General features: G+C 41.1%; 1 protein-coding gene across 4 annotated transcripts in view; it reads right to left on the reverse strand.

Annotated features, from left to right (window-relative positions):
* Nucleotides 1–969: 969 nt before the first annotated feature.
* LOC140471186 (polypeptide N-acetylgalactosaminyltransferase 6-like) overlaps nucleotides 970–15,902 on the reverse strand; it is an 85,565-nt gene continuing 70,632 nt past the window's right edge. For all 4 annotated transcript variants that reach the window (XM_072567077.1, XM_072567076.1, XM_072567075.1 and 1 more), the window contains 2 exons: nucleotides 10,792–10,944; nucleotides 970–5,605 (listed from right to left, as the gene is read on the reverse strand). In XM_072567077.1, coding sequence (XP_072423178.1) covers nucleotides 5,495–5,605; nucleotides 10,792–10,944 — 264 coding nt within the window. In that variant the 3' untranslated portion in view covers nucleotides 970–5,494. The remainder of the gene's footprint in view (nucleotides 5,606–10,791; nucleotides 10,945–15,902) is intronic.

The following is a 15,902-nucleotide window of genomic DNA, read 5'->3' on the forward strand; positions in this document are numbered from 1 at the left end:
TCCAGGAGATGAGACAGCAGCACACCGTGCGCGACCCCCTCCCCCCCAGCCCTGTCCAACATCGCACCCCCATCCACCCCTGACCACTCCCCCTCCCACACCGGGGCAGCCGGACCAGACATCAACAGTAAGACTGCTGCTGCCTTTTTTTGGGGGCGGGCGGAAAGTCTCCAAATGGTGCGCACACAACGCTTTACTGCAATTTTTTGATAGGTTTCACCTTTACCCTGTACAGGACAATGTCGGAGAGATTATCTGGGGAAGGGGGGTTTAGGGTACACCTCTTTGTAGAACTCCAGGGAAAGTGTGTGGGTGGAGAGAGAGAGAGAGTGAGAGCGTGGGAGGTCAGTCATTTGGAGACGGCGTCTGGGCTCCCATCGATGTCCAGGACTGTTCTCGGCAGTATTTCAGTAAGCAGAGTTCACTTTTAATCACTGTAAACAAAAGACGCGATCAGTGTTGGAAACACATCTTTGATGTAATGTTTCTATTGGGACCTTGAGATCTCCTTCGGATAATCCAAAACTCAGATAATTGATATTCAGATAATCGAGGTTCTTCTGTACAAAGACATGTAGCATCCAATCACACCCATTAAGATTAGCATAGGTAGGTGATCAAATGTGTAATCTTCTGGATGATATGCAGTATTTACACACTATATCATCTGATGAGCTCCACCAGGACATTTTAAATCCAATGTATGCAATAATCTATTCCCTTTCCCCAAATTATCCCAAAGACTAGCTACAAGTTGTTAGACGGCGCCTGTTCCTCAACTCACTTTGCCCTAATGTATTTATTCCTCAGCAAGAGCAGGTTTGATAGCAAAACACTTTAGGCTTTGGAAGAGGCCAGGAAGCTCTCAAGTGACTTAGTTTGCTCCACATTTAAGCACATCTGTGAGAGTCATTGCACCGTTTGTATCAAACTAATAGATTAAGAAAAGGGAATAATCAACAACACTCCCACCATTAGAACATTGATTTTATTATGCAGTAAGTTTTGTTCAAAATTAGATAAGACAAAAACAATATTCAGAGGTGCTGGATAGTAGGAAACAGCATTTATTAGAAAGAGTTTCAACTGCTAGTAAAGAAGCCTTTAGGGAAAGTTCAGTGCCAGCTCAGTGCGACTTCTTCATCCAGTTTTCTCCCCTTAGCTCATTAATAACTGATCCAAATTCCAACATCGAAAAAAACAGAAATTGCTGGAGAATCTCAGCAGGTCTGGCACCAGCTGTAGAGAGAAATTAGAGTTAACGTTTCGTATCCAGTGACCCTTCTTCAGAACGCTTTTTGTTTCAGATTTCCAGCATCTGTAGTGATTTCAGTTTTTTTGTCTGGAATTTGGATCAATGGATGCCAATGGGCATACTTGCTCTGGACCAAGTACCTTTTGTTCTCTTCAATGTAGCATCTTTCACAGTGTCAGGGCATTGCAACATGCTTTACTGTCAATTAAATTTTTTTTGACTTCGGACTATTGTTGGAATTTAGGAAATGCACACAGCAAGGTCCCACTAGCCACAATGTGGTGTATGACCACAGTGTCTATTTTTGATGTTACAAGCAGTAAGTATTTGTCAGAATATCAGGCATCCTGACTAATTTTCCCTCCTTTTCCCCATCAAAACTGATCATAGGACCCTGGCTGTTGCTCAGCTAATGAAGCATAAGACGGAAATCAACTTAAGCCTTCCCTGACCTTCATGACTTAGTAGTGCAGAGGAAGGTGTACTTATTCACTGAGCTAACAGGGAGTAACCCTGCATCTTTAAAGAGGGATTTCTTAACACAGCAAGTTGCACTGGCAATATTCACTGGTAGTTACTCAATTTTCCAATTATTTTACCACATTCCCTGCATTTCTGAAAGAACAGTCTAGCCTTGATGCAGATAGTAGTCTGTACAACAGGCATACAATAGGAAACACGTACACAACATAGCAGCCTTCAGATCTACAAACATTGAGGGTGAAGTTCTTCAGAATTAGACATCACATTTAAAAATTATTATAAACCCTGAAAGTCAATTTTCAAAAATAAAAATCAGTATTCAATTGAAAATCAGCATAGTGATGATAGTAGTTGGGGAAGAGGAGAGGTGAAGATTGCAATAGCAACATTCTACCCTTTGGAGATCATTCTAGTTTCTAAGTCAGTCTCTAGTAATGAATACAACTGGCACCTAACACCAGTTACAATTATGTTGTATGAAACAAGCTCCAACTTCAAAACAGAATAACAACAACCCATTAGGCAGATGAATGTTGAATGGTTTACAGCCTTGTTGGCTAAATTATAAATTTATCTGGGAAGAGCAAGTTTGGGCTCACTGTAGTACAGGATGATCACCCCCATCATTTATTATCAGAACGATGTTGTGAGGAGAAGATAGAGGTTCTTTGGTGCTTGCTTACCAGTGGGATTTCAATTCCACATTTGCAGAAGTGCAATCACAAATCAGAGCATTTTACAAGTCAATATTCTAAAAAGATTAGAAAAATATAGTTTTCATTTCAATTAAAATATGAAACATTAAATTAGGAAATCACTAACCCACAGTCAAAATAGCCTCATGCAGTTCAGTGGGCTCAGCACGGCTCCCTCTGTGAAGCCGCAATTGTTTAGGGATTTAGATTAGCCAAAATGACCTGAAACCCTTTTCAACTGTGCTGTTAATACACACATACATATCGAACAATGTGCAAATTGGTTTGTAAGCATTTAAATTCACACAAGTTATACAACTCTCATATACAGATTCCACTTTTTCTGATTGCGCTCATCTCTGGAAATGCAGCTGTGTGCATTCTACCTAAAGGGAGAAATAAAGGTGTCCATGTTTACCCGTAAAGTTGGTTCAGATGCTTTCTCCCGCAGACAGAACAGTTTTGACAATTCCAGAACTCTGCTCAGTGATCGAATGGCTGGGCAGTCCAGAGCAGGACTGTAGCTTACAAACAAGCCACTGTTTGTAATATACCTACTATGATTTAATGTGATAGCTTCTTCACACCTGGGTTATATTCATGGTACAATGTCAACTTCACTTAAGCACAAATCCAAACCCAATTGCAACAGCAATTGCTCATGCTCCATTCTGCTCATTTGTTGGTTACTCCATTGTCACTGAGCAGAAATTTTAAATGCACACTTTTGATTTTAATTTTCCCTTGTCAATTTCTTTTTCTGTCCTTCTGTGGGTTCTCCTTGCTGACATGGTTCCACAGGCACCAGCCTCACTGTTATCTAAGTGGGAATAATGCCGAAACCTGCATGGTGAGTGTTAGCAGACCATTTCAGTGTTAATCCTGATTCTGCATATCACTTTGTAAGAATTAGAAGACGGAATCGCAGCCAACTATTTCAACTCAGAGACATTCAACTCAATTGTAGTGCCCCATTGCCATCTCAACTGGAACCAGCTAATTCCATACTAATGAGCTGCAAACCTGGAATTGTTCACTGACTCAGCAAGTGAATCCAAACAGTGCGGGAAACACACATCCTACAGTTTGGAGAGAACAAGGCACAGGTGCATCAGTTTAATCTTCCTGATTTGGTGATGTAAACATGGGCTACAATTGTGTGTTACAAGCATTTTAGGTTAACTACACAATGGAAAAGGTACTGGACTAAGAAAGCTCCCTCCAGGAAGGAATCTCCCTTCAGGAAGGAATATAGTACATCGGAATAACAATAATGCAGCTTGCATAGTTTAAGGGCAGCAGTGATCTACAGGCAAATTTCCACACCAGCAACAGTACCAGTGCCAGTACCAGAGGAAGCTTCACATTTGCAGAGCTTGGAATAGGAATGACTCAACCATTGATTAGGGTTACACTTTCCCTTTAATATTAGTTTCCCATTTGATACAATATTCTTTTGGAGATTCGTAATTTGTACTAATTGAAGAATATCAAAAACCAGAACACATTTGTCCCCAGATTTCTGCTGGAAAAGTCTCATTTGAATGATTCAAGGAACTTCAGTGTTTTTTTTCTGGTCCATTTCAACATGATCCTTGTGCCGTCTCCAGCCCACGTACCCGTCTCTTATTTAAAATGTTAACTTTGAGGTGACACACTTTACCATCCCACTACCTTCAGGAGAAATGTCTTTCCTATCTCCATCTTTCCCTGGTGAATAGTTGAGAGGGGGTTTATAACTTCATAGGAAAACAACTATCTCTTGCCATCTCGGACTAGAGCCCTGATACATGGTGTGCCAAAATATACAATAACTTACATTAAGACATTGATGACTCATCATAGTTAAACTCCAAACTGTGTTAACAAACCTGCATTTATGTACCATGGGAGCAGATGGAGTTGTAGTTCAACATCTCATCCAAAGAAACAATCCTATTGAATGAGTGCTGTACTGTCAAAGTAGATGGCAGGGTTGAATCCACAACCTTTTCAGCCGAACTGGTTTTAAATTCAGCACTGTTTCAATTGAGAAAGTGTATAATTCTAAACCAAAGATACTGAGACTGGACCAAGATCCAAGGCCAAGCTTTTCAGTAAGTACTATGTTCCAACATGCAATAACATTATTGCAGATTTTCTGAATAGACTTGTCCTCCCAATTTTTTTTTCTGTTGAAAAGTCCCTTCCTTGCGTTTGTCATTTTGACAGCCTGGCTTAGGTTGAGCATTTACCATTCAGAGAACTGCCTTGTCTGCTTCCCAATTACTGGCTTAATTAACAGTTTGCAACGGGAATCCCATATAATTGTATTTCTGGTGCTGCACCTAGGGTTTCATGGTATTTAAGGAATTCGTTGAGATGCTAGACTGCATGGAATGGTGGAGATTATCAAAGTGAATGTCATCAAATTTGAAATGATTTGTTTCCCAACCCAAAATTTGAGGAATTTCAACAGGAATTCTCAGCCATATTTGGACAAAGAAAATATCAAAACACGAGTTCAGACAACAATCTCCCCACTCCCTTTCTTCCATTAACAGGAAGTAAACGATAGCACAATTCATTCCCATTTACTTCCTGCTGCATAATGCATGAAATGCTTAAGATGGTATCACATTTTGTTACTGCCTTGCTTTGGGTCACAGTGCTGAATTGATATACCTGTAAATTGAATCTAATTCAAATCCACCTAAATCTGACACATAAGTCTTCTGGAACATGCAGAGGTTCCTAAAAACAAATGCATTCTCTTTCTCAGTGCAAATCATATTCATTTTTAAATGAGGAATATTCAATGATGGGGAGGTGGGGTAACATAACATTAAATATATAAAATAATTAGAAGGGGATAACTTCAATTCCAGAGCAAATGGGACACGGAAAAAATATTGTGGAAATCCACAATCCACGAGATTTCTTTGCTCTCCATGCTTAGAGGCAAAATCTACAGTCACGAAAAGGTTCAATGGTGAAAGGCTGGCTTTTAAATCAGGCCACTTCAATGTTGTCCACTTTTAATCCAATTCTGATGCTTCCTCTGAGCAGCTCCTCCCTCTGGCTAGATAAAAGACCACTGCTGATACGGGTCTGCAGAGTTGCACGAGGCCATGGTTGGGTTCTGTCCTGATGCAGTCAAGCACTGATTTGAGGCAGAATTTTTTAGGTTGTCCTGGGGAAAAAAAAAGTACAAGTTAATAACCTGTGCTTCACCCCCACCTGTCTCCCCAGTTTGGGGATTTGCCTTTATATAAAGCTTATTGCTTATAAGCCAATGAATCTGGCACTACAGATGTCAAGTCCAGAATATGTAGTATTTTAAAATTAATATGTTCGATGTCACAGGTCTGGATATGAATGAAGGATGACACACTAAGGAGATGGTCTATCAGACTATAGATAATATACCAGAGTGATTCAACTATCAGGTTACTACATCTCTTTATTTGGAATTCAAGAGTTTCTCCCATCTATTTTCACCGAAATTCACTCTCCTCATTTCCTGGGACATGTGCTTACAATTTGCCCTGCATCATTTCAATGCTCATTTGTGAGGTATAATCACAGACAATGAGCGAGTATGAGCATTCTGTTCAATATTATGCCATGGTGGACAGGAGTTTGGGCAGAGGAAATTTTTAAAAAAAATCAAGGTCACAGCAAGTCAATTACTGGGTCCAAGCAGAATAAATCTGGCTGATCTTGCCCTTTCCTAGTGCAGAGACAGAGATCAACTGCAAGAACTATGGCATTTATATAACACCTTTATAGAGCTCAGGATGTCCCAAAGCACACTACAGCCAATTAAGTACTTGAAGTGTCACCACTGCTGGAGGGTAGCAGACAATTTGCGAAAACTCAGGCTGTTTTCTCTTGAGCATTGGAGGCTGAGGGGAGACTTGATAGAAGTCTATAAAATTATGAGATGCATTGATAGGGTTGATGATTCAAATCTTTTTCCCCAGAGGTGAAATGTCTAAAACTAGGGGCAATGTATTTAAGGGGGTGGGGGGTTGCAGAAGGAGAGTTCAAATGAGACATGAGAGGCAAGTTTTATTTTTTTTTAAAAAACAGAGCGGTAGGTGTCTGGAACCCACTGCCAGGCATAGTGGTGTCGGCAGATTCGACAAGGGCATTTATGGGATTCTTAGATAAGCACATGAATATGCAAGGAATGGAGGGCTCTGGACCGAGGGCACGCAGAAGGGATTAGTTTCATTTGGCGTCATCGTGGGATGAAGGGCTATTCCTATGCTGTACTGTTCTATGTTGTATGACAAGATGATCTGTTAATACAATAAAATGTAGTCTCCCCATCTCTTTCCTGTCCAAAATCAACACGCTTTGTTTTATAAATGAGAAGCAAGGTTACTGATCAAGACCTGCAAAGCAGGACACGATCAAAGCTGAAAAATACAATACGATGGGAAGGGAACCTAAGTAGTTGAGGTTCAGCAGCGTCATGCTTAGCTTTCAAAATCCGAAGGATCACAGGACAACGGGAAATAAGACCATAAGACCTAGGAGTGGAAGTAAGGCCATTCGGCCCATCGAGTCCACTCCGCCATTCAATCATGGCTGATGCGCATTTCATCTCCACTTATCCGCATTCTCCCCGTAGCCCTTAATTCCTCTAGACAACAAGAACCTATCAATCTCGGCCTTGAAGTCATTTAGCGTCCTGGCTTCCACTGCACTCCGTGGCAATGAATTCCACAGGCCCACCACTCTCTGGCTGAAGAAATGTCTCCGCATTTCTGTTCTGAAATGACCCCCTCTAATTCGAAGGCTGTGTCCACGGGTCCTAGTCTCCTCGCCTAACAGAAACAATTTCCTAGCATCCACCTTTTCAAAGCCATGTATTATTTTGTACGTCTCTATTAGATCTCCCCTTAATCTTCTTAACCCCTTAAACTCCAACGAATACAATCCCAGTATCCTCAGCCGTTCCTCATATGCTAGACCTGTCATTCCAGGGATCATCCGTGTGAATCTCCGCTGGACACGTTCCAGTGCCAGTATGTCCTTCCTGAGGTGTGGGGACCAAAACTGGACACAGTACTCCAAATGGGGCCTAACCAGAGCTTTATAAAGTCTTAGTAGTACATCTCTGCTTTTATATTCCAACCCTCTTGAGATAAGAGACAACATTGCATTCGCTTTCTTAATCACGGACTCAACCTGCATGTTTACCTTTAGAGAATCCTCGACTAGCACTCCCAGATCCCTTTGTGCTTTGGCTTTATTAATTTTCTCACCATTTAGAAAGTAGTCCATGCTTTTATTCTTTTTGCCAAAGTGCAAGACCTCGCACTTGCTCACGTTAAATTCCATCAGCCATTTCCTGGACCACTCTCCCAACCTGTCTAGATCCTTCTGTAGCCTCCCCACTTCCTCAGTACTACCTGCCTGTCCACCTAACTTCGTATCATCAGCAAACTTCGCTAGAATGCCCCCGGTTCCCTCATCCAAATCATTAATATATAATGCGAACAGCTGTGGCCCCAGCACAGAACCCTGCGGGACACCGCTCGTCACCGGCTGCCATTCTGAAAAAGAACCTTTTATCCCAACTCTCTGCCTTCTGTTAGACAGCCAATCCTCAATCCATCCCAGCAGCTCACCTCGAACACCATGGGCCCTCACCTTGCTCAGCAGCCTCCCGTGTGGCACCTTATCAAAGGCCTTTTGAAAGTCTAGATAGACCACATCCACTGGGTTTCCCTGGTCTAACCTACTTGTTACCTCTTAAAAAAATTCCAACAGGTTTGTCAGGCATGACCTCCCTTTACTAAATCCATGTTGACTTGTTCTAATCAGACTCTGCTCTTCCAAGAATTTAGAAACCTCATCCTTAATGATGGATTCTAGAATTTTACCAACAACCGAGGTTAAGCTGATTGGCCTATAATTTTCCATCTTTTGCCTTGATCCTTTCTTGAACAAGGGGGTTACTACAGCCATCTTCCAATCATCCGGGACCTTTCCTGACTCCAGTGACTCTTGAAAGATCTCAACCAATGCCTCTGCTATTTCCTCAGCAACCTCTCTCAGAACTCTAGGGTGTATCCCATCGGGGCCAGGAGATTTATCAATTTTAAGACTTTTTAACTTTTCTAGCACTATCTCTTTCGTAATGGCAACCATACTCAACTCAGCCCCGTGACACCCTTTAATTTTTGGGATATTACTCATGTCTTCCACTGTGAAAACTGATGCAAAGTACTTGTTAAGTTCTCCTGCTATTTCCTTATCTCCCATCACTAGGCTCCCTGCATCAGTTTGAAGTGGCCCAATGTCTACTTTTGCCTGTCGTTTATTTCTTATGTACTGAAAGAAACTTTTACTATTATTTCTAATATTACTGGCTAGCCTACCTTCATATTTGATCCTCTCATTTCTTATTACACTCTTTGTTATCCTCTGTTTGCTTTTGTATCCTTCCCAATCTTCTGATTTCCCACTGTTCTTAGCCACTTTATAGGATTTCTCTTTTTCTTTAATACATTTCCTGACTTCCTTTGTCAGCCAAGGTTGTCTAATCCCTCCCCGGTTAATCTTTCTTTTCTTGGGAATGAACCTCTGTACAGTGTCCTCAATTATACCTACAAACTCCTGCCATTTTTGCTCTACTGTCTTCCCGGTTAGCCTCTGCTTCCAGTCTATTTTAGTCAGTTCCTCTCTCATGCCTTCATAATTACCTTTATTCAACTGTAACACCATTACATCAGATTTTGCCTTCTCCCTTTCAAACTCCAGACTGAACTCTACCATATTATGGTCGCTACTTCCTAAGGGTTCCCTTACTTTAAGATCTTTTAGAGTCTGGTTCATTGCAAAGCACTAGGTCCAGAATAGCCTGCTCTCTTGTGGGCTCCATGACAAGCTGTTCCAAAAAGCCAGCCTGTAAGCATTCCATGAATTCCCTTTCTTTAGATCCACTAGCAACATTATTTACCCAGTCCACCTGCATATTGAAGTCACCCATGATCAATGTAACCTTGCCTTTCTGACATGCCTTCTCTATTTCCCGGTACATGTTGCGTCCCTGGTCCTGACCACTGTTAGGAGGTCTGTACACAACTCCAATTATGGTTTTTTTGCCTTTGTGGTTCCTCAATTCCACCCACACAGACTCCACATCATCCGACGCTATGTCATTCAATACCATAGATTTAATTTTGTTCTTAACTAACAAGGCAACCCCACCCCCTCTGCCCACCTCTCTGTCTTTTCGGTAAGTTGAAAAACCATGGAGGTTTAACTGCCAGTCCTGACCCCCCTGTAACCAAGTCTCTGTGATGCCTACTACATCATAATCATTCACTATTATCTGTGCCATTAGTTCATCGGCTTTGTTATGAATGCTACGAGCATTCAGGTAAAGTGCCTTAATGCTAACTTCCTTATCATTAGAGATGTTGGAAGTCATATGTCCTAAGTTATCCTTGCTTTTTTCTGCATTCTCAGTCTGCCTCAATTTTAAATCCGCCTGGAAACATGCTATCCTGCTGCTTATCTTTCCATTTACCTCCATACTCCCTGTCGCTTTCACTTTCCCTTCCCCTCAACTCAGAAGTTTAAAGTCCTACTGACCACCCTATTTATCCTACTGACCACCCTATAAATAGAGAATGATAAAGAGTTCTATAGTTCTGGATTCTGGAAAAGAATAAATTTGAGTCAGAACCTATTGAGCGAGTCTCGTTAATCAACCTAGTGAAGACGCAGGTCAATACATTTGTAGTTTAAAGGAATAAGAGAAGGTTAAGAGAGCAACTATCGATAGAGAAAGATGAGAAAGGTTAGTTACAGAAATGGCTACTAAGTCAAAAAAAAAACTGATTTTTAAAAATGAGCCAGTTCAGACATGTCATGCTGTACTCTGAGTTAATTGGAATGCTGCTGTAAGCTACAAGATCCCTTGGCTATTTGGTCAATGTTTACAAGTTTCCCTTATTTCAGGTGCAATCCATTTCAACAAGTTCTTTAATGGGTCCGTAGGTTTTATTCAGTGAACAGCAAAGCCAGTTGGGAAAGCCCTAGGTTTGATTCTCTGTATGTGGCAAGTTAACGGATATTAATCCCAGGTGCCAGAGGAAGACAGTACAATTAATCTTGCTACTTTTGGGCTACAGAAAGAAAAGTAAACCCATCTCCCCATTCTGTATTTTAGTCAGTAGATTCCAGGTACAGGTTTGTTTGCAAAGGTTTGGATGAGTAAAGGATCAGTAGTGGATACCAAAACTCTCAATCAAGAATTGCATTAAGAATGACCACGAGTAAAAGCAAAGGCAGAATTGCCAAACTCTCACCCGCTCCCACAGAACACACTTCCCATCTATATGCAACACTTACATGTAAAATTTCCCAGCGTTCCTCTCCTGGCACTCTTGTATCCTTTCCTTTGTATTTACATAGCTCTAATCGAACTGGGCCGTACACAGCATGAAGACACAGTTGCTTCCCGATGTTGTGGCGGATTTCAGACTGAGATGTGTATTCGAAATACTGAAAATTTCAATGGAAAATGGGTGTTAAATTGAAACATCAGACATATCAGATATCTCTCTGCCTCTCCAAGGCCAAAACAGTAGCGTTTATTACAAGCCAACCTATATAAAAAGGGAAACTTTTGTCTCATGAACATACAAGATAGCAGATGTAGACTTTTTGTCCCTTCAAGCCTGCTGTGCCATTTAATAACTTCATTGCTATTCAGATGGGAAGTTGGAATTCAGAACAGAAACGATCTACATTAACCTTAGATTCTTGTTAGACAAGGGAATCGACCAGCTTGTATCTTACAAATGACCCACCTCCACCACCTTCTGAGGCAGGGAGTTCCAATATCTCATAACCCTAAGAGTAAATATTTCTCCTCGTCTGTCCTAAAAGAGCAAACCCTAATTTTCAAACAGTACCCCCTAGGTGTGGACAGACCCACAAGAGGAGGCATTCTTTTCACATACACTTTGTGATGACCATTCATGATCATATTCAATTTGAAAAATGAGCTGGATCGAGAGTTGATCAATTTCTTGGACCAGATGAGCTTCATCCCAAAATATTGAAGGAAGTAGTTTAGAGATAGTGGGTGCATTGGTGGCTATCTTTTGAAATTCTATAGATTCTGGGAAACCTCCTACTGATTGGAAGGTAGCTAATATAATGCCACTATTTAAGAATGGAAGAAGAGGGAGAATGGATAGCTACAAACCAGTTGAATTATAACATTTTCCTGCTGATGACATCAAGCTATTTTAGAAATGATGTGATAACTAAACAATTAAACAAAAATGCAAACATTGGGTAAAGTTAACATGGATTTATGATAGGGAAGTCATGTTTAACAGACAATTCTTTTTTGAGGATCTTATTTTAGCATAGATAAGGGAAAACCAGTGGATGTGGTACATTTGGATTTTCAGGAAGCTTTTGATACGGTCTCACAGAGGGTAAGTAAACAATACTACAGCACAAGGATTGGGGAGATTATGCTAGTATGGGTTGAGAATTGATCAACAGACAGAGAGTAGGGATAAATGGATAATTTTTAGGATGGCAGACTACTCGTGAGGTACCACAAAAGTCAGAACTAGATCCTCAGCTGTTCACAATTTACAAAAGGACTTGGCTGTGGGAATCAATTGTAATATTTCCACATTTGCAGGTAACATCAAACTCTGTGGGAATGGAATGCAAGTTGTGAGAAGACTGCATGGAGACTTCAAAATGACTTAGACAGGCTGTATAAATGGGCAAAAACATGGCAGATGGAATAAAGTTATCCACTTTGATAGAAAAAAAAACAAAAAGACAGCATATTTCTTAAATGATGAGAAGTTAGGGAATATGCTTGACCAAAGGGACTTGGGTGTCCTTATTCATAGTCACTAAAAGCTGGAATGCAGGTGTAGCAAACAGTTTGGAGAGCAAATAGTCTGCTCGCAGTCAGTTCAAGGGGATTTGAGGACAAAAATAAAGTTGTCTTGCTGCATCTGTGTAGAGCCGTGGTGAGACAGCACTGGAGTACTGTGTACAGTTTTGGTGTCCTAAGGAAGAATACACTTGCCATAGAGAGAATTCAACAATGTTCACCAGATTAGTCCCTTGGAGGGCAGCATTTTCTTATGAGCAGAGATTGAGGAAACTGGGTCTGTATTCCCTGGAGTTTCAAACAATGAGAGGTGATCTCATTGAAACTTAAAAAAATTCTTCCAGGACATGGCAGGGTGGATGTAGGTAAGATGTTTCCACTGGCTGGTAACTCTAGAACCATGGACATAGTCTTAAAAGCCCACACTTTTTCCTGAGATTGAGATGAAGAGGAATGACTTTACTCAGAGGGTGTTGAATCTTTGGGATTCTCTGTTCCAGGAGACCGTGGAAGTTCAATCACTGAACATGTTCAAGACAGAAATCAATAGGTTTCTGGAAACTAGTGACATGAAGGGATACAGAGGTAGTGTGAGAAAATGGCATTGAGCTAGAAAGTCAAATTTAGTTGAATAGCGGGGTAGGCTTGATAGACTGAACAATCTACTCCTGGTCTTATGTTTCCATTATGGTAAAGAGGAAAAAACATCATATTCAAGCCCAAGACTGGACCCACACTTAATTCTAAGGGGATCATATGATAAGAAACAGGTGCGAGACTCTGATTTTCCTAAAAAGAGGTTAAATTTAGCAATTTCCTGGTCTGTATGACTCATCTACTCCCTCTCGAGAGTGAGATGCTGGAAAAGCACAGCAGGTCAGGCAGCATTTGAGGAGCAGGAGAATCGACGTTTCAGGCAAGAGCCCTTCATCAGGAATTTCTGATGAGGGGCTCTTGTCCAAAACATCGATTCTCCTACTCCTCAGATGCTGCCTGACCTGCTGTGTTTTTCCAGCAGCACACTCTCAACTCTGATCTCCAGCATCTGCAGTCCTCACTTTCTCCTCATCTACTCCCTGGTTTATTCAGATGAATCATACAGGAAGCAGTCATTGCATTTTCAATTTACCCTCTCCCTCCTATCAACTTGAACTAATTTTTAATTTCTCGACATCTTGATCTTTCTAACTCAGTTGCAAAGAATAAAAAAAAACCTTTCCTGCATCACTTGCAGGCCTGGGAAGTTATCTGTGTATCTTAGTAACTACAGTTGGAAACCATTCCCAAGGTTAGATCATGACTTCCTTTGAATTATTCTCCATTGTATTGGTTAGAAAAGTTCAGCTTTCTATTTGCTTTGTTGATAGCTGTTCTTAAACATTAATAATCTAGCCATCAATTATGCAGCAACCTGTCAAGGCTGTTCTCAAACATTAATCATTTACTGATTAAACATGCAACAGCACAACATGACTTCAACAGTACCTTTCAAGCTACAAACTGTACCACCCACAAAGACAATGGTAGCAGACATGTGGGAACATTATTACCTGCAATTTCCCCACCATACTGTTACAGTGCTCTCATGCATTTACCAAGGCAGAAGTCATTCTGTCTTCCATAAATGCTTACTTGTATTTTGTACAAAGTTAAAAATCATACAACACCAGGTTATAGTCCAACAGGTTTAATTGGAAGCACACTAGCTTTCGGAGCGACGCTCCTTCATCAGGTGATTTTGGAGGGCTCGGTCGTAACACAGAATTTATAGCAAAAATTTGCAGTGTGATGTAACTGAAATTATACATTGAAAAATTGATTGTCTGTTAAGCGTTTCATCTGTTAGAATATAGTGATGGTTTCACTTCTTTCATGTGTAAATCACAAAACCCTTTTTTTTAAAAGTTGCATTCTCGGGTTAGCTGTTAAAAATGGTGATAGTTAGACAATATGTTGAAGGTGTTAGCCCCCTGTGTTCTCTGTCTATGACCTGATGTTTAGATTGATTCTCCAAATCATTGTATTTTGTAGTTCAATACAACTCCAAACTGCCTCTTTCCTGTTCCTGACCTACTCCCTTAAGAGAAAATTTGCCTTTTTTCCCCCCCCTCTGTAAACCCATCATCAAATTACCCAGTTGGAAAACCAGCCTGTTTTGGTGAAAATCCACTACCAAATTAAAACTAAACAGTAACAATTAACAAGCACAAGCAGTACTGCAACAATAACTGAAGTGAAGGAAGGGTGTGGTAAACAAGAGAAGGACCAAATCAAAATGGAGAGCCTGCCCTTTTTTAAAAAAAATTAGGCTGACACCAAATTGTAGTGATTGTAACGAGGTCAGACAGATGGACCTCAGAATGAGTTCCCTGATTGGACCATAACAGCACCAATCAGGGAGTCCTAGTTGATAGATATGAGCAGGAGTATCTCCAACTCTATTTTGATTTAGTCCCCTCCTCCTCTCCCTACTTCCTCTCTCCCCCTCTCCCTCCCCCCCCCCCCCCCCATTCAGTTTTTTCCATCCTCATGGGTGTTTTCTTGGTGGTGGAAAGTACGGACAAAGCTTTAGCACAACGGTGTCACTACACATACACACATGGCCACATGTAATTTGGGCTGGGCCCCCTTTGGGTGCAGAGGGGGATTATGAAAGAAAAAAAAACCCAGGGGTGTCAGAGGTTCTGTCCACTCTGGGAACTGGCTCTGAGGAAGCCAGACCACTGTCAAGAAATATGCACATGTAAATAAAGGGTGACTTGGTGATGGGAAGCTGGCCTCTGTGGGGTTAGTTCACAAATCAATCGTGCCTCTAAGTAACAATTTACAAGCACTGCAACAATAATAGAAAGAGAAGTTTAGGGACTTGAGGGTTAAATGTTTTCACACAGAGGGTGGTGTGTGTATGGAACAAGCTGCCAGAGGAAGTGATAGAAGCTGCTCCAATTACAACATTTAAAAGGCATCTAGATGGATACACAAATAGAAAGAATTTAGAGGGATACGGGCCAAATGCTGGCAAACAGGACTAGGTCAGATTATAATGTCTGGTCAGCACGGGTGAGTTGGACCAAAGGGTCTGTTTCTGTGCTGTATGACTATGACCCTGAAGTTGGATGGGGAATAAAGCCAGCCCTTTTTCTTCCTTTCCTTTCTTTTTTTTAAACTCTTGTATCAGGAAGTGTTATCGCGCACAACCAAATGGATTTATTCCACCACCAAATCACCCAGAGTTATTTTTCTACAACCACTAAATAACCTGTGTTCCAAGTGATTAATTTACTTGCAATGTCCATTAAGAGCAATGCAATAACACCAAATCAAACTGTAGCTGGAAGCAAGGTAACTCTTAAATATTTTCTAATCAACCTGGTCAGAGATGCTATTTCCACACCTCTGCAGCAGGTGGGACTGGAACCTGGGCCTGCTGGGTGTTTAACCCCCCCCATCACCTTCTGGTATTTTCACATCTAATAATTACCGTCAGTAATTCACCTGTTTTTTTCCCCAACTGATTAATCTACATGCAAAGCCTCTTAAGGGTAAAGTCCCCAGCCTCTTTTTTTTTACCCCTAAAGTCCACAGGCCC

This window comes from Chiloscyllium punctatum, chromosome X, assembly GCF_047496795.1.
Source record: "Chiloscyllium punctatum isolate Juve2018m chromosome X, sChiPun1.3, whole genome shotgun sequence".
NCBI lineage: Eukaryota > Metazoa > Chordata > Chondrichthyes > Orectolobiformes > Hemiscylliidae > Chiloscyllium > Chiloscyllium punctatum.